Below are 27,246 nucleotides of genomic sequence, written 5' to 3' on the forward strand. Positions count from 1 at the left end.
AAACAGCACTGTGTTGCACGGAGACGCACAACAGTTCTGCTTTGGCTTTGTTTGGAACAATTTTTTTTGGTAACATTTTGTGCAAATTCCAGGCAGAGGGAGTAGCAAATTTAAATGCCTTTTTCACCAGTTCAGTTTGCACCACTGGAACAGACAGTGAGAAAAATTCCTAGGACCGAAGACCATAACTACCTTCATGTGTTTTTTTTTGTTGTTGTTTTTTTTTACAGATGTAGGCCTGAAGATAAGGGAAGCAGTCCCAGAATAGATTTATAAATAAGAACCTGCCAGTGTTTTAATCTAAAAATTGACAAAGCAGATCATCCAACTTGAGCATACAACACACAATGAGGAGTGAGAGTTTTTTGTAAATCTCAGTGCACCATGATAAACAGCATGTAAGCACTGAGATGTATGCATATACACTGTATGACAACACCATAGTCTAGCATAGTCTAGTATAGACATGAAAGGGTCAGCGGTGAGCCGATTCTACAATAAAACCCCAGTTTCACCTTCAACCTTTTCACCAGTTGCCGAACATAAAGGATAAAGAAAATAAAATTTTATTTTTTTTTATTTTAAATTAATTAAAATCCCAAAATACCTTATACTGAGACACAATCTCAATCTCAGAACCTTAGGAAGTAGTGATGGATAGAACATTATGAGGGATTGATTTTGCTGTTTTATAAGCATTTAAAACAGGTTTTAGTTCAAAAGAATTATGCTGAATAGTATTAAAAGCAAGCTGCAACTGAGAGAGAGCCAGATTGGGTGTGGATGCTGAACTGTATATAGCTTATCATTAGCGTAATAGTGAAAATTTGAATTATGACCATTTTTATCAATATTATTAATACAGTATATTAAGTAAAAAGGTATGGTTCTAGGACTGACCCCTGTGGCTCACCTTTAGTTACATTGAATGAATAAGAAATACAAATTTAAGGGCTCAGCACACCTCAGAGATTGCAAGTGGTGAAAAATTACTATAGACACAAAACATTTGATTGTATGGGAACCTTCATAAAACTATACCTTTTTTATTATCTGTAAATGATTTGTAACCCTAGGCCACAAAACCATTCTTAACTCGCATGGGTATATTTGTAGAAAAATCATTAGGATATTAAGTAAAGATAATTAAATATATCAAAACATAATTTTTGATTAGTAATATGCATTGTTAAGGACTTCATTTGGACAACTTCACAGGAGAGTTTCTCAGTATTTGGATTTTTGTGCATCCTCAGATTCCAGATTTTCAAATAGTAATATCTCTGCCAAATATTGTTCTATCTTAACAAATGTATTCAGTTTTCAAATGATGTATAAATCTCAACTTCAAAAAAATTACCTTTATGACTGGTTTTGTGGTCAAGGGACACATCGATGGTTTTCCAAAATTTTGATCAATCAGTCGTTTAGATGTTTTGTATTTCAAATTTAACTTGCCTAAATTCAAGGCAATCTGAATTTACATTTTTTATTTTTTACTTTTGACTTTTCCCCATGCTAGTTTGATTATGGACCATTAAGTTACTGAAACATTCATATTTTTCATATTTTATAAAACACTCTTGTCTTATGTCTAGAACTACTTTCTTATTCTGTACGACATGCATATTACAAATGCTAACATATTATTACAGTATTATCTGGCAATACAACCAACCAACTGTTAAAACTTGTATTCCATAGATAATTTCTTATTAATTATTTAGTATCTATAAGAATATATATTTTTTATATCTATGGAAAGCACAGATGTTTTAACAGTTGGATAAAGGCTGGCACATATGTGATATGTGTGTATTATAATGTACAATCACAAAATAAAACCTGAATAATAATGACCGACTGACTGTACATTATCTCACTTATCACATACTACTGCTTACTAAATTATTAAATAAACTGACAAAACAAAGAGTTCAAATGATTTTATTATGTAATAACAAGAAATGAACAGTGTAGGAAGCTGGTTGATGAACAGCAGTAAGGTTAGTGATCATTATACAGAAACATTTGACAGAAAAATGACAGAATCAGACGATTAGAATGAGGTATTCTGACTGATCAGAGATGTGTCTAATAAAATGCAGAAAGTTTGGTTTAATTAGTAATATATTTTTATTGTTGAACTTTAGCAAACCTCTGGGGTGTTTGACAGTATTTATGCCTCTGTGAATAAAGGAGCAGGGAATTGAAGAAAATGAGACGCACATTCCTTTGGAATCTTTCAGTCATTTGGCTCTCAGGATGGATTTGGGTCAGAAATGAATCTCAAGGGCTTCAGAAGGAGTGAGCGATCATCCTGCAGCCTCAGGGAATGTGTAATATGAGATTTTCATCTGCCTGTTGAGAGCTCTTATCTTCAGAGTTTATTTCTGGAAAGCACAACATTTCATACATGTAAAGGATTTTTTCATGCTGTGAAGCAATACCTGAAGCAATTTAATCACCCAAAACTGAACAACGTTGCCATCTGCTGTTAATGCACAGAACAACAGTTGGCTTTCAGGACTTGGGACAGATCCAGATTACACTGTTAAGATGTTGTTTCCCTATAAAGGGGAAGAAAACATAGTGCAGACGGCATTGTTGTATTGTTTTTTGCTTTTCCTTTCTTATTTTCTACATTTTCCAATGAAAGGCCAATTCATGTTATGCAGTACCTGTATAAAAATAGTAAAATAATTGTATATTCATTCAAAGAAATTGTTCACCCAAAAATGAAAATGCACTCATTCTTAGGCCATCCAAGATGTAAATGAGTTTGTTTTTTCATGGGAATAGATTTGAAGAAATGTAGCATTATACAAGAGCTGATTCAAACAGCTGATAAAAACATCACAATAATCCACAAGTAATCCACACCATTCCATTCCATCAGTTAACATTTTATGAAGTGGAAATCTGCATGTTTGTAAGAAACATATCCATCATTAATGTGTTTAAACCATTGCTTCTGACCAAAATACGAATTCATAATACATAATAAAAAGTCCAGTGAAAAAGTCCATCCCCTCTTGTCCTCTCAAATAAAAATCCACCCACATATTTGTTTGCAACATAACTGTTTTGGCTTATAAACGGTGCTTGCTTTGAGCATATTTCTCTCCTGATTAAGACAAGTTTTTTTTTTTTTATGGAAGAAAGCAATATTATGGATTATGGATTAGTATTTTAGTCGAAAGCAACAATTTTTTAAATTTCTTTCATGCAAACACTCAGATATTCTCTTCACAATATGTTCATTCATGGACTGAAATCATATGAATTACTTGTGGATTATTGTGATGTGCTGTTTGGACTCTCATTCTGATGGCACCCATTCACTACAGAGGATCCAATGGTAAGCAAGTGATGTCTACAAAATCTTGAGTGAGTACATCATCAGAAAATTTACAATTTTGGGTGAACTATTCCTTTAAGATTTCATCTTTAAAATCTGCAGTACTGTATGAATGCATAGGATTGGACATAAACATGTAATGCATTGTTTGAATGAACCTAGACACTTTTTGGGGCTGTTTGCAGTTTTCTGTTACCTTTCCTAACCTAATTTACACTCTTTGCATGAGATGAAAATACAACTCTTAGATAAGCACCTTCATGACTCTGATGTCAATCTCCTGTATATCCTTATTTCTCCAATTATATCTCATTTGTTTGTTTTTAATTTGTCCCCAGTACAGAGCCTTTGATGGGATGCAGTAGTCATGTTTATTGAGCTCAGAAAAGCAAAACACTGACTGGAAATTTCTTTAAAATATCTGATCATTTCATTAGCAACTTTGCAGTAAATCATGCTGTAAATATGTAATTTGAATAATTTATATGATTCAGCATGAAATGTGACTAATATAGTAATTATAAAATCCATAATCATTGTATTGAATTGATATTTTTACTGTAGATGTCAGATTGAATGCATCAGTGCTTGGTGATACTTTGTAATGTATTAACTGTATATATCAAAGGCTCTATTTTAATGATTTTTTTTTTTTAAGGAAGTTTGTTATTGAGTTATCTGCCCTTCCTCTCCTGTTTGCTTTCACAGCCAGTGTTGCTGTCCTCTGGTCAAACCCCTCTGTACACCTCTGCGGTCTCCACACTGGTAAGAACTGATGTTTTGCTGCCCCTGCTGTCCGGGCGGCAGATTTGCACCCGTAGGCTGCAGTACCTGCTAGTGTACTTGATCATTTCATCCTTTTTCATGCCATTTCATCATGGCAACCGTATGGAATCATTATGACCACAAAACTAACTCACAAAATCATCCCCATCTTGTTGGTTTCATCCATAGGAGTGGTTCTCAACCTTTTTGACCAGAAGGTCGGCCAAACTGGCTAAGATATCTCCTCTGGTATTTCTGCTGTAATTATGACAGCACTGCTTGGTTTATTTTTAATTTTTAAATTACTAGAAACTGGGAGTGAGACATTTATTTTGTGAATCTATAAGATTCAAGATTCTGTATGTTTTTAAGTATATTGTTTACAATAAATGTCATAACAGAACCCAGGAGTATATATTTATGTAGTTGGTATATTTATTTTGGGATTATATAAGATTCAAGATACCGATTCAGCTTTTTATATATATATATATATATATATATAAATTCATTGACAGAAAATAAAAATGGTTTCACTTCAGTATGATTTAAGCTTACATCTTGATTGCATTACTCTTGAAATGTATATTTATTTATTATTATTATTATTATATTTATTATTAAATTACATTGATTGAATGAATGAATAATTTTCTGAGGCCCCTTGGTTCGAGAACAAATCATCATCATTGCCATTTTGTTATTGCAGTTATTGTAAAAATGAATCTCACACTCTTTGTGATGTTGCTTTTCACAGTGACATCATCATGATTTTTAAATAGTTATTATCTTCATAAAGGATACTGGACTGGCTCATTAAATTGCCAAGTCAAATTCAAGTAAAATTGTTTTGTGTATCACTTTTCACAATACATATTGTTTCAAAGCAGAAAATCATGATGTAAATGTTTATAATATTATAATATCTTCATGCCTTGCAGTCACATTATACACATTAGAGCTGGGCGACAATATAGTAACATTTTATATATATATATTGACCACTGCGATTTACTTACTGATAAAGAAAACCAAGTTCAAAGTCATAACTTGTTGAGTAGAGGTGACAGAAATTGTTGTGACAAGTTAAATGGATGAAGACAAAGATGATGTTGTAACATAGTGACTGATTTGTAAAAAATAGTTTTATTTTTTCTGTATTGCACGTCGGCTTGTTTTTACTGTGGCTTCCCTCATATTTCTATATGGTATTTCTCTGTCGCCTGAAGTCATCATTTTCTCTGTGCTGTCAAATCTACTGCAGTAATATCAGCAAACTCATCACCTTGCTGCACAGTATCAACTTTAAACAACACACACACCGGTATATCCATACAGATACACTTTTATATTCTCTCTGCAGTTTCAGCTTATTATTTCTGACAGCTCTTATATCTGGCCTGCACAGTGTTGTTTCCTTCTAGTAGTTATGCTTATTGTCACTCATAACGTAACGTCTGCATAACACGTGCTTTGAGACCATCTGTATTTGATGGGCAGACTTCAGTTATCATTAAAATGCTAATATAACACTTTAAAAAAATTATGTTTTTTCAGATAATCAAGTTTAATGATTCCGCTTCAGTTATGGAAGTTCTGTAGAGACACAAAGAGTGTGTGTTAGAGATCTTGATTTGATTTCATATGTCAAAATACACAAGGTATATGAAAGAATAGCAATGATTTATTGTCATGAATGTTTCTAGCTTGGTTCAGTGTATTGAATTTTCTTTAAATGCAGTGCCTTAAAGGCTCCTGTAGAGGACAGTGTGCTGTCATGTTGTTTGTCAGCTGCTGACTAACAGGTCTGTGTGTTCTGCTGCCTAATAAGGGTACACTGACACATCTACAGGAAGTGTTTAGCCAGTGGCAGAAAACTTGAGCTTATTATGCTTTGAACAGTTACGTTTCATTGAAGTATGTACTATGTTTCTTCTAAAATACCAAAAGGATATAAAAATAGACTGATAAAATTAGATCACTTGGTTCAGGAGTTCATGTTGTCATTTTAGACTTTGGATCGCAGATTTTGGTATCTTGACAATTCTGAGTACAGTTTAAGATGTTGAGATCTCTTATGAAACTCTATAGGAGACACGTGAGATTACTGGGATCCTTTAAGGAGAAAATCTGAGAAGCAGGAGATTTGATTTGCTCACCACCAGTGAAGAGGTTAAAAAATACTGTCAACAACTTCAAATGAAATTAATTTACTTTAGGAAAAAATGCCATATAAATTAATGTAAATGGTAGCCCTTTATTTTAAGGACTAATTCTCACTTTTAACTAGTTGCATATAAGCATGCATTTTACTAGTTTATTGGCTGTTTATTAGCATTTATAAAGGACGTATTAATGCCCTATTCTGCATGATCATATTTTAGATCCGCTAAACTCCATTACCTAAACTTAACAACTACCTTACTAACTATTAATAAGCAGCAAAATAGTTTATTGAGTATATAACACAACGCTCTACCAACTGAGTTATACGTATCCCGAATTATGACACAGATAAAAGAGTACAAAGCATTAATATGAAGGTGTCCTGTTGCCGATAGGGGCGCAGCTGTAGTATACGCTTTGATAGGTAGTATTTCAGGAATTTTGACAAATGACCTATACAGGCATATTGGTTAGATGACATGTTGTTACATGGACAACAATATTCTGATTTTAACATGATTAAGACAATACTCGGATTAAGAATCTACCATGTAAACAGAGATTTTTATTACCTTAATCCAACTAAAGTCATACTCGGAAGTAAACACATATCGAATTGAGACATGTGGACTATTCCTGTTTTAGTTGCAGTCTAAGTGCAGTGTAGACATGTACACACCTTAATCGCATTATTACCATTGTGTAGGACTTTTTGCTGTATTTTACGACAGAATACACACACAGCAGTGGTCAACCGTTTGATGGCAAACAAAAGAGCATGGCTTCAACAACACCGTCATCTATTTGCACATACGGAATGACAAATGGTTAACTGCACTTGAAGCTTTTAGTAAAAAAAAAAAAAAAATGTAACACCCAAACTATATATGGCATCATTATGAAGATGAACTATATGTTTATACGTGAAATTCCGGAGGGGATGTTGGATGGCGTAGCGTCCGGATGTAATGTGTGACATTAATTGATCTATGTACTATAACATGTAAAACGGGAACATGAAAGGAGTATTCTAAAAGCAACTCATGTAAACACCTTAAGCATAATATTGTCTTATTCAGAATAAGGTAAATAATTATATTACTGATGTTCATGTAAACGTAGTCAATGAGAATTGGTCCCCAAACTGAACTTTGACTGTGTAAAGCAGGGGTTCTCAAACCTCTCCATGAAGTTCCCCCAGCACTGCACATTATGTATGGCTGCATACAAAAACTTAGGCAACTGACTTGCTGCCTCGCTGCCGTATGAGGCAGTGACTTTACAGGCAGCGTTTTTGCACGAAGGCACCTCATGAAACTGATTTCAGACAGACCTCAGAGGCGGGGCAATTTAAAAAATTTTTTTAGCTCAACCATCACGGAATGGAACGCACAGGATTGTGGGATATCAAAGGCAGCGAAGGATACATCTATGCTGCCTTTAAAATTCAGTCAGAAGAAGGTTCCTCTGGACACAGGAAGTAAAGCAGAATTTGGATTTGAACGTGCCTTGATGCCTTCCTGCTTTGGAATGCTGCCTCCAAAGGCGGGATTTTAGAGTTTTCGGATGCAGCCTGTGTCTCCCTACATCTGACTTCAGGTCTGGCAGTCTCCACTAATGAGCTGATGAGTTGAATCAAGTGTGATTTATGAGGGAGACATACAACATTTACAGGGCTGGAGGTACTTCAGGACAGGTTTGAGAACCACCTATAGCAAAGGATACTAGCAACCGAATATAGACTATAAAAATTATATGATCAAAATGTATTTCTTCAAAATAAATTATGCAATTTCAACTCTTTTGTTATATGTAAATCAACCTCATTTTTTAAAGATGGTAGAATGCACATTCTAAGAAATTACTTGTACAACCAAGTAGATTAAGCTTAATTTAAGGCAGCATTAACTGAACATTTAGTTGAAACAGGCAGAAATTATGTACAAATAGGGAATATAGGAATAAAATTGTAAACCTAACGGTAAATAAATGCTTCTCAAGTGGAGACTTAGTGTAGGAGAAAAACACTCTTTTAAAGATATACATATATTGAAATCTACAGATGCAAAGAGATAGTGTAAGAACATAAATAATTGAAATGTTAAAATTTAAAACCAAGTCAGAGTGTCTAGCCTCACTGCTGTCTAGAAGAGACAGTTGAGTTATAAAGTAGATTTCACTGTGGAAATGGGATCTTTCCCATATGGACGCACAGCACTCGAACATTTCAAACAGGAGGTTGAGACAGTTCGATTCTGGTGTCCATAGCAACGGAACTGCTGCTGCTGACATTAACACATTTGAAGTGCCAAGAAGGCAAGTGAAATCATCAAGCTCTCTCTCTCTCTCTCTCTCTCTCTCTCTCTCTCTCTCTCTCTCTCTCTCACTCACACACACACACATACACACACACACACACACACACACACTTTTTCCATTTCTAAATGACAGGCTGTAGGATGAGAGGTAGTGAGATGAGGAGAAAGCTCGCACACACACATACACTCAGATCTTTTGAGTCACAGCAGGATACAGGAACCACCAAACACTGAACACTCATCCACAGAGAACAACAGATGAATATGTAATCATAACTAGATCAAAACTAGAAAAAGAAAAATGGCAAATATGTCTCTTTAACTACACAACTGCACATCAGTAATAATTCCAATCTAGGGTTATTTTAATTAATTAAAAGTAAAACCATAAAAAAATCCATTACATGAAATATATTTGAACTTAAACAAAATATTAAAATAAGGTATTTGATTGCTGCTACTTGACAAGACAACATTTCTCATTTCCGCTTATTCGAAGTAAGATAATTAGGATAACTAAAAAGCTAAAACACCAAAAACAAGACTAAAACTTAAACTTAATAAAAACTATGGCAAAAAAACAAACAATAAAATTACTAAGACTTTAAAATTAAAATCTAATACAAAATATTCATAAAAGCTGTAATAATATATCAGTGATGCTGAAATAACACCCCTCTATAGGGTTCTTTGGTTGTTTTGACTGAAAAATGTAACATTTTGGTATGAAACTTGGTAAATGTTTTGGCACTTGTTCTGTGAGCATGCACACATAGACATACACAAAAATGAAATTTGAAAAGGTTACATGCTTCTGAAGAAAGAAAAAAAAAACAGACACAATTGAACTTCTTGAGGTCAGAAATGACCACATTGGAAATGAATAAGAAACATAATTAAACTAAAGGAAATGTTTGGTACTGCATTCAGACAAACTTCACTGAAAGCTCATGTTTTATAATCAACCTCAAATTTGGAACACAACCTGTTTAGATATATGGCTTTGATTTTCTAGTAAAACTTGAAAAAATATATATAATTTTTTTTTTTAAATAAAATAATATTTGTGCATTATGTAACAGAACAAAAGCAAATCTGTGATCCAATTGACAACAGTTAAAGTTGGAAAATTTCATTTTCAGGTCTATGCTCAAAAAGAGGTGAACAGTTTAAAGTTTGTACACAAAACTCACACATTTCTTTGTACACATTTCAAGTCTTTTTTTTTTTTTGTCAAGTCTGAAGTCAGATTTTTTTTCTTTTTTGAAGTCAGCAACAGCATAACAGAAATGTACTGTCTTTGCATCCTTTGTCTATTTCTTTTGCTCTGATGCAGTAGATTTAGCTAAGCTAATGGCAAGGAGTAAGAAGCAGTCAAATGAATTAGCAAGGTGCCTTGACGTGCCTTGCGCATATGAATATATGTGTGAGTCTGGGTGTTGTTATTGCTGCTCTAAACATTATATGGACAGATGCAGCTCTGATGCGTAACAAGCTCTGCTGTGACTGGAGCTCTAACTGGCTGTTGGTTTGATCATTTGCATATCTGTATAGGCTTAATGTTACAAACACAAATTGCTTTGCAGTGGGATCCTCAAATTACAGCAGTATGTGCATCTTGGAACAGTGCAGTTAATGAATTATCTTACTGTTCTCTTATAAATGATAGTGAATAAAGAGCTGATAATGAAAAACTAGAAATGGATTGAAGAAGAGATAGATGTGAATGGACTACAGGGGAAAATGATGTTAGATGAGAAGGAGAGCAGAAGCTGAAGGATGGAAGTGAAGATATGTCCAGAGGGAAATGGTAGGAGTTAATAAATGGATCTAATTTACAAAGCCCTGATACTGTAGACTGCAGTTTGTACCTGAATTTAATTTTGCCCACTCTGAATCAAAAGGTTCATGGAATTCAGTACAGGGAACCACTGGACAGGAGGCAATTTCAAACTGATAACTCATAAAAGATTTTAGGTTCCTCAGGTACCTTTACCTCTGTCTGTCCCTTTAAAAGTGTGTCACTAATGGTGTGTCCAGGTGGCTAAACGCTTGAGTCTGGCCATCAGTTCAACAGTGTGTGTCTATGCCAACATGGCCGTCTGTGTACCAGTGGGGGCGCTGGAACAACAATGCTTTTGTGGCGTGAAATGCAGATGGAGGGCAGGAAGTGATTTTCTACATTTCGCATCGTTTATGGTTGCTCAAATGGATCAAACAGAGAACCACAAGGACCTTTTTTTTGTGTGTACTAAAAGTTGTTTTTCCTAGGAGGGAAAAAGCAAGAAATTGACAGAAAAAAAGAAACAGGAAAAGGTTGCTTGTAAACCTGCGAAAGCTGTTTTAAAGCATGCACCATTTGTGCTTTATTTCAGATAAAATTTCTATTAAATTGTAATAGTTTTTGTTAACAGTAACACTTGATTATATAGTGAAAGTTTATAGAAAATGTGCTATTTAGCTACTTTGCAAGAATCTAGCCATGTTGCTTCTGATCAACCACCTGAACAACAGTGTTATTTTAGTATCACTGAGGTAATATTATGGTTTTTATTAGTATTTTGATTGCGTTTTTCAATTTATTATTTTTTTGTAATTATTTTTAGGCATGTCTGTACAGGTTATTTTATTTCTGAAATGAAATTTTTGCCTTTGCAACTAGCTGAAATAAAATGTGTTTTCGTAAAAAAAAAAATTATTTATTACAATAATTGTAATTATTAATTAGCTTTTTAATAACTTTATTTTTTATTTCAGTTAATTTTTATTTATTTTTTTATTTTTTTAAATGGTTTTACTCTAAGTTTCAGTTATATAACAAATTTCCTTTAAGTAATTTCACTCAGTGGTAAGATTTATATTGTTCAATCAAGTTAATATAACAAAATTCATAATAACAAATTCTATAACACATAATAAAGTCAAATTCTCCAAAACTATTCATCAAGCGCATAATTACATTTCATATTTGAGCAGTCCTAGCGCATCTCAGAATGCAGACGGTTTCTATACCGTCCGGAGCTTCTTCCTTACAGCAGCTGCAGTAACGCAATGACTTAATCAACTGGTGACTGGCTCTTTTATTGAGGAGGCAGGACTATTCGGCCATATTGAGCGTTGCACTTTCTCCACTTCATAAGTAATAGGAGTGCAAAGTCTTTAGTATATCTGAAGTCTTTGACTATAAAACCCTTGTAAACTCCTTAGCAACCACAATTCAGCCATAGCAACCATTCCGAATACCTTAGCAACTGCATAATAATGCCATGGCAGCCACTCAAAACACCCTAACATCAAACCATCTTTGTACAGATAAGCAGCACTCACATTTTCTTCATAAAGTGTTGAATTGCAGATATCGTTTTCGTTTTTTTCCTTCCCATCCTGTGGCAGCTGTAGGGATGTTATGTGGTGTGTGCATGTGTGTGTTCATGTGCTCAGTATTCTCTCTTGCTCATCACCCACCACAGGTTCAGGAAAGCTGTTTATGTGTGTGTTTGGAAGTAATTTGATTACCTTTTGCTACAATGATCTCCTCTAGGGACTACACATCACATTCTCTTTTGCATTTTTCACCACTCCTTTTACAAAATATATGTGTGTGTTTGTGTGTGTGTGTGTGTGTGTGTGAGAGAGAGGCTTCTATGTCTATTCAAATGTTCTTGCTCACTAATGAATGTTTAAAGTTGTCCCTGCAGCTCTGAGGTAATTACTGAACAGACTTTTGCTGAGACAAATGGCCTGGGGATCCAATGCAATACACAGAGAGAGAGAGAGAGGTGGGTTGAAATTGAGGCAGGGAGAAAGACTGAGATAAAGAAGGGGGAAGGAAGGAGAGAAGAGGAGAGTCCATGTGTTTTCTCATTTAGGTGAACCTGTCAACTTGGAGTGTCTTACGTAATACCGAAAAACACTTCTGCGGTGAAAAGCATTGTGGCCCATTTGTGTTTCCTTAGTGGTTTGGCTGGCATGTAGTTTATGATTAATGTCACATGACCTCATTACGATTCACGTTGACATCCAGTTATTATTTCAGATATGTTATTCTATGTTATTTTGCATTTTTATCCAATTTTGTGTAAAAAGATGGTAACTTTTGGCAGTAAGGACAAATAATGTGGGACATTTTTCCAGTTAGATTTCAGATTCTGAATTATTCATTGTATAAACACATAAAAAAGTGAAATAATTGTGTATTTTATTTGAAGTGCATTTTTATATTGGTCTAATAATAATAAAAAAAAAGGTTTCTGGTTTAAACCCGTTTTGTTCAGGTTGTCTAAAAGCAAGAAACTATTTTGTTTAAATATTGTTTTTGTCTTGAAACCAAAGTATTTGTGTTGAACACACACTAGATTTAATTTTAGATTCATTTTTAATTTGATTATTTAGATTAATAATTTTTTCAGATTTTTTTACATAACAGAAAATATAATGCATATTAATGGAAGCCCATTTCCGCCACTGAATTAAAAAGTAGAGTTTTTTGTTAGTTTTTTTGCTCTAAAGTATAATTTTTTTCATTGCTCTGTAGACATGATATTTCCTTTATGAAGGGGTTTTCCATTTTTAACCATTCTTTTGTTTTATTTTCAATACTCTTTTCATCTTTCTTTATACTGACCTTTGCTTTTAACCTTAACCTTTAACCTCTGACATGGCTGTCAGATAAGCACAGAGAAATTATCCATTGCATCACCTGACACTCTGGCCTCCAACCTTTAACCCTGGCCCACCGGTGGGCCCAAAGCCATTACATATTTAAAACCATAATATTCTATACTAAAACTAAACTAATCTTGACAAACTATATATCATTGGAGACCTTAGAGATTGTATATTTTTTTTATATATTTTTTTTTGCTAAATTTTCTTGTCACGAATTAATGCATTTTTGAAAAGAAAATTTAGCAAAAAAAAAAAAAAAACCCACCAAGAAGTTGGCTTTTGTTACAAAAAGCTGATACATACACATACAATCACAAAAGTATATATTTTTTTATTTTTTTTGGCTGCCAATAATTCAGACAAAACATCTTTTCTAGTTTTTATCCAAAACTTTGAGAATAAATTGAATATGTATATTTGTATATGTATGATTGATGTTGCAAGTATTCAGTAAAAAATGTAATGCATGTCAATTTCATGTATGATCATACATACATACATAAGTTTCTGTACCAACACTCTAGTAGCTATGTTTGATTAAGATTTCTGATTAGAAAGAGCCCACCCTCATAACTTTATGCAGTAATGAACAGGGGAGATATTCAGATAAGTCTCAGTAAGCAGCCAGAACTGTTTCTAAGGCCAATGTGTTTTATGCTATAGTAGTTGTTTTATTGTATATTTTACATTACATTTACATTACATTTAATCATTTAGCAGACGCTTTTATCCAAAGCGACTTACAAATGAGAACAATAGAAGCAGTCAGGTCAACAAGAGAACAACAACAGTATACAAGTGCCATGACAAGTCTCAGTTAGTCTAGTATAGAACGCATAGGCAGGGTTTTTTTTTTATTTATTTTTTTTAAATGAAAAGACAAGTAAAGGAAAAGTGCTAGTGTTAGTTGGTTAAGTGCAGGCGAAAAAGATGAGTCTTTAGATGTTTCTTGAAAATGAGTAAAGACTCAGCTGTACGAATTGAGATTGGGAGGTCATTCCACCAGCTGGGCACAGTCCAGGAAAAGGTCAGTGAGAGTGATTTTGAACTTCTTTGGGATGGTACCACAAGGCGTCGTTCACTTGCAGAGCGCAAACTTCTGGAGGGCACATAAGATTTAACCAATGAGTTTAGGTAAGTTGGTGCCGTGCCAGTGGTTGTCTTGTAGGCTAGCATCAGTACCTTGAATTTGATGCGAGCAGCTACTGGTAGCCAGTGTAACCTGATGAGGAGAGGAGTAACGTGAGCTCATTTTTTAGCTCATTGAAGACAACCCTCGCTGCTGCATTCTGGATCAATTGCAGAGGCTTGACAGTACATGCAGGAAGGCCCGCCAGGAGAGCATTACAATAGTCTAGTCTAGAGAGAACAAGAGCTTGGACAAGAAGTTGGGTTGCTTGCTCTGACAGGAAGGGTCTAATCTTCCTAATGTTGTATAAGGCAAACCTGCAGGACCGGGTAGTTGTAGCAATGTGGTCTGTGAAGCTTAACTGATGATCCATCACAACTCCTAGGTTTCTAGCTGTCCTTGAAGGAGTAATGGTTGATGAGCCCAGCTGTATATAGAAGTTGTGATGAAGCAATGGATTAGCTGGAATCACCAGGAGTTCTGTCTTCGTAAGGTTAAGCTGAAGGTGATGGTCATTCATCCAGCTAGAGATGTCACTCAGACAGGCTGAAATGCGAGCAGCTACCGTCGGGTCATCTGGTTGGAATGAGAAGTAGAGTTGGGTGTCATCAGCGTAGCAGTGATAAGAAAAGCCATGCTTCTGAATGACAGATCCTAATGATGTCATGTAGATTGAGAAGAGAAGTGGTCCAAGTACTGAGCCTTGAGGAACCCCAGTAGCAAGGTGGTGTGACTTTGAAACATCACCCCTCCAAGACACACTGAAGGATCTGTCAGAGAGGTAGGACTTAACCCACAGGAGTGCTGTTCCAGAGATGCCCATCTTTCTGAGGGTGGACAGGAGAATCTGGTGATTAACAGTGTCAAAAGCAGCAGAAAGGTCAAGTAAGATGAGTACAGAGGATTTTGAAGCTGCTCTTGCTAGTCGCAGGGCTTCAGTAACCGAGAGCAGAGCAGTCTCAACTGAGTGGCCACTTTTGAAGCCAGATTGGTTGCTGTCCAGGAGGTTGTCCTCAGTCTGCGGTGTGGAGAATTGGTCACTGATGGATCTAGTCTTATTGGTTTAAAAATCATTTACAGCCTATCTAGAATGTTTTATTTCTGTTTGAATAAAAAAAAAATTGTAAATCAAATCAGTCGTCCATTACAAATCATAGAAGGCGCATGACTAGTACCTAGTGGACATTGTTGGTATAGCGACTAAAAATAACACAGAAACCTCATTTTTTGTGATATCATTGTCAAATTTGGAACACAACGTCTTTAGACTTAAGGCTTTTCATTTGACATGAAATTAAATTCAACACATTTTATTTTAACTTTTTAAATAAAATATAAATAAATATTAAATTACTTTTTTATTACAACAAACTTAAACACCTATAACTTTTTTTTTTTTTAATTATTAAACTTCTTTCACATGTACAAGAAACTTCCAAGTATGTTTTTAAAAACCAGCCCAAAATTAGGTTCATATTCCAAACCATTCCAGAATTACATTAATTTGAATCTGGACACCCCCTTTTCAGCTCCACCCCCAAAAAGGGGGTAGACACTTAAGCAATATTTATGAACAAGGGGAAGGGATCAAAAGCAGGTCATTGTCATAGCTCTTATTTCCCAAAGGACATCTCTCTTGTGCATTTCCAAACTGGGCTGGATAACTCAGCACTCTCTTGGAATGCTGCGTGACTCCTCAATAGTGCATATTAGCAGTGAGGATATAGCCTAGCATGTGTAATGCTCTGGAGTGCAGTCAGTAGATATGGCTGTCTCAGCACTCTCTGTTTCACACACTCTCTCTGCAAATGAACCGGAAATACACAGTTGAGTATTACTGAGTATTTTAGCACACCATTACAGAAGTGCGGTAGTTCACAGATGGTAATAGATTACTGCAGCGATGATGGGTTTTTAGGGGGCCAGAAATGAGTTAGCATTTTAAGATTTACGGGTATTATCGTCCTGACATCAGTGGGTTTTTTGATTGGGTTTTTGGTTAAATGGTTGAAATAATGTCGGCAGTGAACACAAGCTCAAGATATCTTCATTTTTATCACATTTTCATGTTTTTTATCATCTGTAAAAACCCCTTGAGACTTCTGAAAGCTTTTACTTGTAAAAGGCGGTTGCTATAGCAAGTGGCTAAATTAGACCACTGAGGTTGTCGGGATATCAAACGTCATCATGCCAAACAGATAATTTTCTCTTCTCTAGTCGTGTTCATAGATCTTATAAAGTATTCTAACGCAAACTTTAATGTCATAAGATGTATTTTGTAGAGCTAATAAAGTCTGTATTGCTGCATTTCGGAGAAGTTCTCGCGCAATCTCTCCTCGTTTCGTGACGCGTGCGCGCGTGTTCTGTCGCGGTCGAAGAAGACATTAAACAGATATATTATTTTAAGAACAGTTTTTAAGCCGTCAATAAAGCCAGAAACAAAATGAACAATATACGTTTGTGAACCGTATCAAAGTGTCACCCAGAGAACTTCATCTCACACTGTGGCAGACTTTCCCGGTGACATTTTGACAGTTCCTATATGCCACTTCGAAGTTTTCAATTCTTCTGTTTAATTGTGTATTCATAGCCGAGATGCCTCCGTTTGGCGCGTATGTGTTGTAAAGACATAAACGATTCTAAAGCTGAACTGGATGTGCCATGATTGAAGCTGTTGTAAAATGCACCCTCTAAACGCGCATCTACATAAGCGTCAAATCCTGTCTAGTTATATCGCAGTTGCCACGAATAAAATATGCAGTCATTCATAATTGACTCCCTACTAAAGCCACTGACCGCATTAAGTCGTTCATAATTGATTAACGCTTCGCGTCTGTAACTCAATACTCTCTTTGTTGCTTATTAACTTTCCAACATGCGCCTCGAGTTCCTCGCGTTGTTTTATTCCGTCCAGCTAAACCCTTCATGCGTGAATGTCAATTTATTTATTTTTTTGCCACTGTCACATTGAAAGCGCAAGCGTCTCTCTCTTCCTCCTCCTCCCGCGCGCGCTCACTCTTCGTGTGGAGAGCTGCGCGCTGTCGGTCTGAACGCCTGTCGGTGTACCGCGCTCGGCCAGGATGTTTGTGTCCGTGTGGTACGCTAAGAAAATGGGCCGACGTTTTATCAACAACGTCCGGAAAGCTAAAAAACAACGCCACCGGATAATGGTAGGAGATTACGCCTTTCTATTATTTATGTTTGCAGGCTGATAGCCAGAAAATACTGACGGAGTGTGCACTTCTATTGGAATTTCTAACCTAATTTGGAAACAATCCTAAAAGATCCTAAAGGAATCGAATAATATCCTATTGTGTATAAACTAATTTCTACAAGATTATTATTTAATAATATAGTATATGGAGACAAGTTAAGGAATAATAATGTGTGTTTATAAGAACTCTGTCTCTTTCTACAGAATAGTTTAAGGAAATCACAGGGGAGCTTTTAAAATCATGAACGATTTTCTTTAACATCCCTTTTGATGTTCTACAGGATCATTTTCATATCCTTGGGGGAATCATAATAGTCTTACTGGGAACTGTTCTAAAATATCTTTATTTTGACTTGTTTATAATGTGTTACCTATACAATGGACCTTTGAGGAATGACACTAATCAGAAGCATCCACAGACTGGTCTCTGTTCACAGCAGACGGATGGTGCTCAGAGGCGTCAGAAGTTGCAAAATGTGGAAAGTTAAAATTAGGGTGTCTGTATGTGAAATGGTGCTTCCGAAAAATGGCACAATCGCTTAAATAATAGATGAGATGATTAATGAAACTCAACGGATTCAATTAAAGAATAAAAATGGGGCACCTGGACGCTTCATGATGTTGTAGGTTTAACTGCTTTTTGCAGTTTATTGTGATGGGGAAAAATTATTTCTAGGTAGACAGGCAGATTGTTTCCATTTTTTCTGTAAATTGAGGGGACAGGAGAATTTTGAGACACCGACTGCATCATTATAACAAAACGTGTAGTATTCTGTCAGTGGAGGATGAAAAGAGACAAACACAATAATAACTGCCAAGAACAGATTGCTTGTGTGTTCCTGCCCTGGAGTGTGCGAGTGGGTGGATGCATTTTCTCTTCTCATTGGTTTGTATCATAAATTGTGGGTGTCACTTCTGTCTGATTGTTTCTGTGAAACGTTCATTTATTTATAAGACACTCAGAAAGGGGATTTGATGCCAGATGTACATATCAACTTCAGATATATTCAGTGACAAGTGGAATGTTCCATCTGTGTCTAGCTACGCAACCTTCATCCATCTTTGCATTTTGTAATGTCCCAGACCACAATTCATAATGCAGTGCAATTTGAGTAAAACCAACATAATTTACTGGCATAGATGTTTGAATGTGGCTATGAGCTTACGGCTGTACTGTATGTTAACTTTTAGCACTGGTGCTACAGAGGTTGAAAGATTTCTAGCACAGGCTGAACAGTTGAAGCACAGGTTAGGGGTGGGCCATATGGCAAAAATATCATAAAAATGTTTATTCTTTTTTTTTCAGGAATATCACGATTCACGGTTTTAGCACAATTCTTTGTCATGTTGGTTTTACTATTTTGTAAGTTGCCTGAGCAGTACAGCCAAACTTATTCTACTATTGTATATAAAAAAAAGCTTAAGCCTAAGTGATTTTTCCCTGTTAAGTTGTTTTATTAACTATATTAGAAAAGTTGACTCAAAAATTAAAATGCTGTCTTCTGTCTGTCAATACTGTCATAGTATTTTAACTTTATACCATATTAATTTAATAAATTTTTTAGCATACCATGAATTAGTTTTTTTCTTCTGTTGAACATAAAAGTTATTTTGAAGAATGTGGGAAACCAAGCAGTTGCTGGTCCCCAGTGACTTCCATAGTATTTCTTTTCCCCCTGCTATGTGGACCAACTACTGTTTGGTTACCCAATATTCTTCAAAACATCTTCTTTTGGGTTCAGCACAAGAAATAAATTAATACAGGTTTGGGACAACATGTGAGTGTGTAAATAATGACAGAAATGCAATTTTTGGGTGAACTATTCCTTTAATGTTTAGTTCTGTTGCTTTAAGAGCTGCACACATCCTTTCTCATGCAACTGTTTACTTTTATTTTATACATAGCCAATTAAGTTTATATATAAACCTTATGTGTTTTTGACCATAATAGGCACTGTTTGACAAAGTGCGCAACTGCGCATGTCTGTACACAATCAGAAACATGTCAGAACAGCACTTGAATTAAATGTTTAACCGGCAAGACCTTAAAGCAGATGCAAATAATGTACTTTTGTGTTTTGTGAATAAGTGTGTGTGTAACTCTACTGCAGAGTTAACATTTGTTGTGAATGTATGTCACATTGTACAGTATATTGAGATGGAAGTGCCAGAACTGCATCTGATAGAATGTGCACTGTTACATTTCTACAAAAGCTGACTGTGGAGATATTTTAATAATCCACAATGAAAAATTTTCACATCACACACCCCTAACTAACAAGTATAATCAATCATCCACACAAACAAGCACAAGAAAATCAAATGCAAAATTATCACACACATGCTACAGTGGTACATTTTTCATATATATTTAAATATGTTGCACTGAACAGCCCTGCCTTAAGTTCTGACATTTTGTAATGGCTACAGCCTCTCAAGAGTGCAAGTTATTATGTTCAGTGGGACTTACGACTTGCAGTAAGTTTGCCAATTATTTTGTGAAAAGAGACCTCAAGTTCTTTTAACTTGACATGATGCTCATGGTGCAAGATGCTAAAAAACAGTTCTCAGCATCCAAAGACATCCATCCGTCTAGATATATGAAATAAAAATTAAGAAATAACAATAAAGGGGTCCTATTATGATCTTTTATGAAGTCTTGATTTTGTTTTGGGGTGTACAAGAACAAGCTCTCAAATAATTTACATTATTACAACTACTTTCTCCCCAGCCTGGCACAAACTGCTCGATAAGCTCCAGGTTTGATGAAGGCCTGCCTTCCGAAAAACAAAATGTGTTGTGATTGTGCTGTCCTAGTATGTTGTGATTGGTGAACAGCTTAGACAGTGTTTCAGTACTGTCCCTCCCCTTGCCAAAGCAGCAAGTTCAGTCTGCTCTACACCCGCATCGTGAAACTATGGCCCTGTCCCAAATTAGCACAGGTGGAGCGCACTCAAGTTAATCACTACTATGGTATAAATAAAGCTGACTTACCTCTATTCATTCATAGTTTATCAGCATTCGGTTTGCACTTTTTGCACCTGCCATTATATGTCAGACTCAGCTTCTCCCATTTAGATGACAAGGTTTATACTGGGGATTTTTGGTTCTCCAGACAATTTGACGGCTTCAGGATCTCTCCTTCTCCGCCAGACACCGCCGCTGAGCTCCAGGCTTCATCGCGGCCGCTGCTCTCTGCTCGAGCAGCCACACGCTCTCCACGACGCAGAGGCTTAACCTTGCCTCTACCGGTGTCTCTTCCAATTTTTCCCTGGTATCCTCTTATCTTTCGAATGTGCCTACAACTCCTCCAATCGGAAAGTTTACTGTATTTAAGCCTGAGGCAAACGCTGATTAATTCCAACGCTTTGTCCTCGCTAAGGGTAAACAAAGTGGATTTTTTTAATCTAAGTTATTCGTCTCCCAGCAATCAGCCAAACCTCACTCCTAAATCCACTTTAGCAGGGTGGCCAATATTTCGAGCAAAGCTCGCAAGGCCCCTAACTCGCCTCACTTGATACCACCATCGCCCTGTGGCACACTAGACCCAGCTCTCCTTAAAGGGTTAGTTCACCCAACAAGGAAAATTGTCATTAATCACTCACCCTCATGTTGTTCCAAACCCGTAAGACCTCTGTTCATCTTCGGAACACAGTTTAAGATATTTTAGATTTAGTCCGAGAGCTTTCTGTCCCTCCATTGAAAGTGTGTGTACGGTATACTGTCCATGTCCAGAAAGGTAATAAAAACATCTTCAAAGTAGTCCATGTGACATCAGAGAGCATCGAAAATAAATTTTGGTCCAAAAATAACAAAAACTACGACTTTATTCAGCATTGTCTTTTCTTCGGGATCTGTTGTGAGCGCGTTCACTGCAGTTTAGTGATATTCGGTTCGCGAATGAATCACTCGATGTAACCGGATCTTCTTGAACCAGTTCACCAAATCGAACTAAATTGTTTGAAACGGTTCGCCAACGGTTCGTCTCCAATAAGAATTAATCCACAAATGACTTAAGATCAAAAGTCAAAAGTCAAAATAAACCAATATCCCGGAGTAATTCATTTACTCAAACAGTACACTGACTGAACTGCTGTGAAGAGAGAACTGAAGATATACACCGAGCCGAGCCAGATAACAAAGGAACGATTGAGTTAAGATCCGATTTCATCGGATCACTAGTAGTGATGGGAGGTTCGGTTTTTTTCCGCAAACTGGTTCTTTTGGACAGTTCGATTCAATAAACCGGCTGAAGAAAACGGTTCACCGGTTCTTTTGCACTCGACATAATGACGTAATTGGCAATGATTGCCCTTGGTTCAAGCCTTCGGTTTACCCGCGCTCATAACATTAGCACAGAATCAGTTCAGAATCAATCACCAAAAGAACCAAAATGTATTTTCGATGAAATTTTAACGTACCCTCTGATATCACATGGACTACTTTGAAGATGTTTTTATTACCTTTCTGGACATGGACAGTATACCATACACACACTTTCAATGGAGGGACAGAAAGCTCTCGGACTAAATCTAAAATATCTTAAACTGAAGGTCTTACGGGTCTGGAACGACATGAGGGTGAGTCATTAATGACATAATTTTCCTTTTTGGGTGAACTAACCCTTTAAGCACTGGCACCTGATCTTACCGCAGCAAAGCCTCTCTAGCTTACCGCTTGACTGAACTTTTTACCGTGGCTCTTCCGGCTGCAGCATCGTATGCAACAGGGCCTCAAATTCTTGCGCTAGTGGCACAGGCCGTGTTGCAAATTAATTTTTAGGTAAAGTTGCTAAAAGGTAGAGATCGACCGATATGGGTTTTTCTATAGCCGATGCCGATGTTTAGAGGTCAGGGTCAGCCGATAGCCGATATGTGCTGCCAATTTTTGGGGGCCGATATCTTGAAGTTTTCCCCTTCATTTGCATGCTAAAATGTCACACTAATAATAAGTGGATGCACAACATTTCTAAACTTATCATTTATTGAGCACTGCATTGAACCATCTCTAGAATCTTAATTTTGTGCACTGCACGGTATTAAAATAAAAAATGTATCCAAAGTTAACCAAACAAAATCAATAAACTGACCAAGTATTAAATATATAAAACAGGTAATATATATATATATATATATATATATATATATATATATATATATATATATATATATATATATATATATATATATATAAAAGTCAATCATTTGCATTAAAGTTTTAGAGCATTTATCAAGTAGAATTTTTCAAGTTTGTTGGAACATAAATGTAAACTTAAATATACATTTAAATAAATAAGATTTTAGAAATAGAAGTCAATTAAACTGAAAAATATAAAAAAATAAATATATAAAAAATAAATAACAGTAGTGCTGCAAACACACTAGCAACCAGCAACATTTGTGTTTGGTATAAATGACACAGAACATCTAAAGTGCATTCTAATTTCAAACTTACATCGCAGTCTGTTCATTATTAAAATAAAGTACAGTCAACCAAACATTTAAAAGGGTACACTGGTCAGTTTAAATAGACCGTAGTATACCGGTCCACTCTGCTGTTATGCCAAGGAGGTTTTTGCTCATGTGTAGAGAATGATCTTTCCGTCTAGTTTACATTAAATAAATACAAAATATTATAGTTTAACATTCAGATACATTGCGAATATGGAAACATTTGGATATGTGCAGAACGAGACGTGAGCAATAGCCTCCAAATACATCTAGTCAAACCCGCGCTCGCTCGTCCTCGTATGGATCGGATCATTTTTCGGATCAGCAAAAAAAAAAAAAAAAAAGGCCAAGACAAATAAACATACGTTTTGTCTTTTTTTTTATTAACATTAAATTATTAAATTAAAATATATGAAATCAACTTAAAGTGCACATAATATCTTCTTTTTAACATAATAGCCCGACTTCTCATCTTCCAGTGTGCTGTGATGAAGTGAGCAGTTATCATCACAGAGCTCTCCGTTCCCCTGGACGTCCACCCTTCTGTCGTGTGCGCAACAGAGGATGCTCGGGATAGTTCATCCACAACTTTTTTCTTCTCCTGTTCATAAAGATCTGGCACAATCTTTTCACTCTAACCTCTTTCCTTCATCATTATATCTGACAGGGAATCCAAAATGCGCGGGGCGTTCAAGCTCCTCCGTTCCTCCGCTCGCCATTACCACTGAGTGTGGACTAAACATGTGCAACTTTTTTTTTTCATAAATCAATCCGGGGGTCACGTGTGTGCCGAACCGAAGATATTGATCAATGATGATCCGTTGCACCACTACTATAGTGTGTCATTGCAGTTGCGTTTTAAAATACAACAACGAGCCCCACGAAACCATTTAAAGAGGCGCATTCAGCGGTCTTCCTTGACGGGAAACAGTCAACAAAGTAAAATGATCTCCAACGTATGGCGCGCTCTCTTCATTTTATCAAATGATCATAATCACATCTGTTCATTTTATAGTCCTGCTACTAGCATTTTAGTCAGACTAAACCCCTTCAATTCGGGTGAGAAAGCTTTTTTTCCAAGTGGCTTTTGCACATAATAATAATAATACCGCTGCAGACGCATTTTGCAGCATTAAGGTAATTAATTGACCATTAATTTAAACGACGATCGATCATGGAAATTATCGAATATTGACATCCCTAAATACAAATGAGTTGGATGGAAAACTGGTTATTGTCTGCATCAAACCATGCTTCCGAAAAAATGTCATTCACCGTTCTGGGCAGCTCCAGCACACCTGTCTCTCCGAGCACGCTGCTGTCTGTGAGCGGGGCGGAGTAACGTCAGAGACAGTTTACTTTGGTAACGTCACGCTGCAGTGTTTGTTAGAGCGGTCAACTTCTCCACCCCATTTACAGAGTGAAATTCTCTGACTACCTTTATCTCCCAGGACTGTTGTTGAATCTTCCAAAACTTTTGGCTTGGGGTGCTTCACATGCAGCAGCAGCACTTTCCACCGCACCAATAACACGGGGCTGCCCGCCGACGTGCCTGACTTTAAATCGGCGCAACTAAACACGGATATCGGCCGATGCCGATTATTAAAAAATGACAAATATCGGCCCGATATATCGGTCGACCTCTACTAAAAGGCAAGTCGTTTGTTGTTGAAAGTTGTTAAACGACGTTGTGACACAAAAGTATGTAATTTTTAGCCACGTCACAAGCGGCGTAGAATACAAAGAAATTACTCATTTCTGAATTTATTTTCGCTAGCATTTTTTCCTGTAATTTAAATTACTCAGATAACTGGATATATACTAAATGATTTATGATTATAGGCACAAACTAACAACTAAGGTATATCAAAGGAAACGATTATTGATCAAGTGCAACTAGCAACCTAATTCACATGTGACATGAGTATTACTAGGCACCTCCCTCCATGTCTCTAGCCGACATGCCACCTGGATAGTCTTTCAATGCTTCCTTTGTTGCGTGGTTAAGAGGAAAATGTATGTCTTTTAAACATCTTGTATCTTTGAAAAGTTGCAAAAAAAAAAAGATAAAAAAATTATTTTTTGGTACATTTGTTGCTATATGCTTGGGCAAACAAGTTGCTAGAGTAGTCTAAGAAGTTGCTAAGTGTAAACAACAAATGGCTAAATTGGCAACACTGCAGGCTACTCGGGCATTTCAGCATTTCCCATCAAAACGTCACAAACAAACCTTTCCCATGGCCTTCAGCCGAAGCAAGCGTGAGGCTGCATCTGCTTGTAGCACAGGCCCAAACAGCTCAGTATTTTTCCTCATGCTACTAATAACCTCCTTTTTTCATTTTCAGTGGCCTCCAGCTCCCAAAGCAGACACAAGCGTGAGGCTGCCTCTGCTCTCAACACAGACCAACACATCTCTTTCTTTTCCTCCATTTCTCTTATGCTTCTCTCAGTTTCCCACCTCAAGCCCCAAAAGTTGATATTAAGCATGAGGCTCCCTCACAGCTCTCTACTTCATTTAAAATCACAATATTCTCTTTTAATAGCAACATCACTGCCCATTCCTCCAAATGCTGTTGCCTTGGAGCCACCTCCAATGGCTCACAACATCCGGGCACAAATCCTGGTAAGTGCGGACATAGACCCCTAATCTAAGGCAATCACTAACGATTAACTGGGTAACAGAGCTTTCTGTGGATAATTCTGTTGATTAATCAAATAATTATAAATAAAAATTATATTTATACTGATGGTAGGAAAAGTATACCTAGTCAAACAATAGCCTTTAAAATTATGAAAAGCAAAGCCACACCAAGATTTTCTTACATGTTATCGGAAGCAGCTTATTGGATTTGTTAAAATATTACGCAAAATAATCATATCATAGCATCAACCCTTTTAGACAACTCATTGTTCTGAGTATTGAACTCCCTGTCAGGTGCTGCAAAAGTGCTCCCGGTGTAGCAAATATATTTCTCTTTCAGCTACCAGCGAGCCTCACTCATCTGATGCAGTGAGTATTGAATTCCTGTAAGATGCCGCGAGAGCCTCTCGGTTGAGCAAACCTTGCCTTTTCTGTACCACTACTGGCAAAGCTTACCCGTCTGTTGCCGTGAGTATTAAACTCCCATCAGATGCTGCAAGAGCTTTCCCAGTCGAGTGAATGTTTTCTTTCAACTAACAGTGCTGCTTACCGGTCCATACAGTGAGTATTGAACTCCTGTCGAATGTTGCAACAGCCCTCCTGGTCAAGCAATCCATGCCTTTCTGTCCGACTACCGGGGAAGCTTACCTGTCCATGCCGTGAGTATTGAGATGCCATCGGGCATCTGCGAGGGCCTCCCGGCTAGACAACCTTACCTTTTCCTGTCTAAGGTCAGGTACAGTTACAGTTGGCGAGGCTTACCCGTTTGATGCTGCGAGTATTGAGCTCCCATCGGTCATCGGCAAGAGTCTCCCAGCCACATAACTTTCTCCATGCTATGGTCAGCAAGGCTTACCCATTCAATGCCAGGAGTATTGAGCTCCCGTCAAACATCGGCGAGAGTCTCCCGGCCACATAACTTTACCTTCCTGTTTGACGGTAGACGAGGCTCACCCGTCCGACGCCAAGAGGCTTACCTGTTCAGTGTCCTGATTCCTGATCTTACCCATCTGATGCAGTGAGTATTAATCTTCCGTCAGATGTTGGCGAGGGTTCTCATGGTTGGGTTTCTATACTTGCCACCCACAAGCAGGTCTTATCCATCTGATGCTGGGAGTATTGATCTCCCATCAGATGTCGCAAGAGTCCTCATTTGTCAGACGACCCAAAGCCTGTTTATCTGCTCAACTGAGAGGACCCACACGTTTGTTGTCCTGAGTATTGATCTCCAGTCAGATGCTTTTAATGGGCTCTCTTGGTCAGTCATTTGTCCTTTTCCCACTGATTAGCAGGGGCTCATCGGCCAGTAGGGCCCATACGCCAACTCCGTGACCTATTCAAGTCGAGTCAACTTGGGCCCTCATCGTCGGGCTATTCAATCACGCTGCTCCTCCCTCATCGGCCTGTATGGCTCACCCGTTCCAACACTGTGAGCTGCTTCTGTTGAGCATTGGCTCAAGCCCTCCCGACCGGGCGCCCCTAACAACATAGTCCAACACCAGCAGTTGGTAGGGCCTACCCTGCCAACTAGCTG

At 36.9% G+C, this 27,246-nt stretch overlaps 1 protein-coding gene across 4 annotated transcripts in view; it reads left to right on the forward strand.

Moving 5' to 3' along the window:
* LOC132140758 (disks large homolog 4) overlaps positions 1-27,246 on the forward strand; it is a 188,556-nt gene that overhangs the window by 95,326 nt on the left and 65,984 nt on the right. For 3 of the 4 annotated variants that reach the window (XM_059549714.1, XM_059549712.1, XM_059549711.1), the window contains exon 3: positions 4,070-4,126. In XM_059549714.1, the coding sequence (XP_059405697.1) occupies positions 4,070-4,126 (57 nt within the window). Of the gene's footprint in view, positions 1-4,069; positions 4,127-17,441; positions 17,578-27,246 lie in introns of those variants that run through there. The other variant, XM_059549715.1, reaches the window with a different exon arrangement.

Source organism: Carassius carassius, chromosome 5, assembly GCF_963082965.1.
Source record: "Carassius carassius chromosome 5, fCarCar2.1, whole genome shotgun sequence".
Taxonomy (NCBI): domain Eukaryota; kingdom Metazoa; phylum Chordata; class Actinopteri; order Cypriniformes; family Cyprinidae; genus Carassius; species Carassius carassius.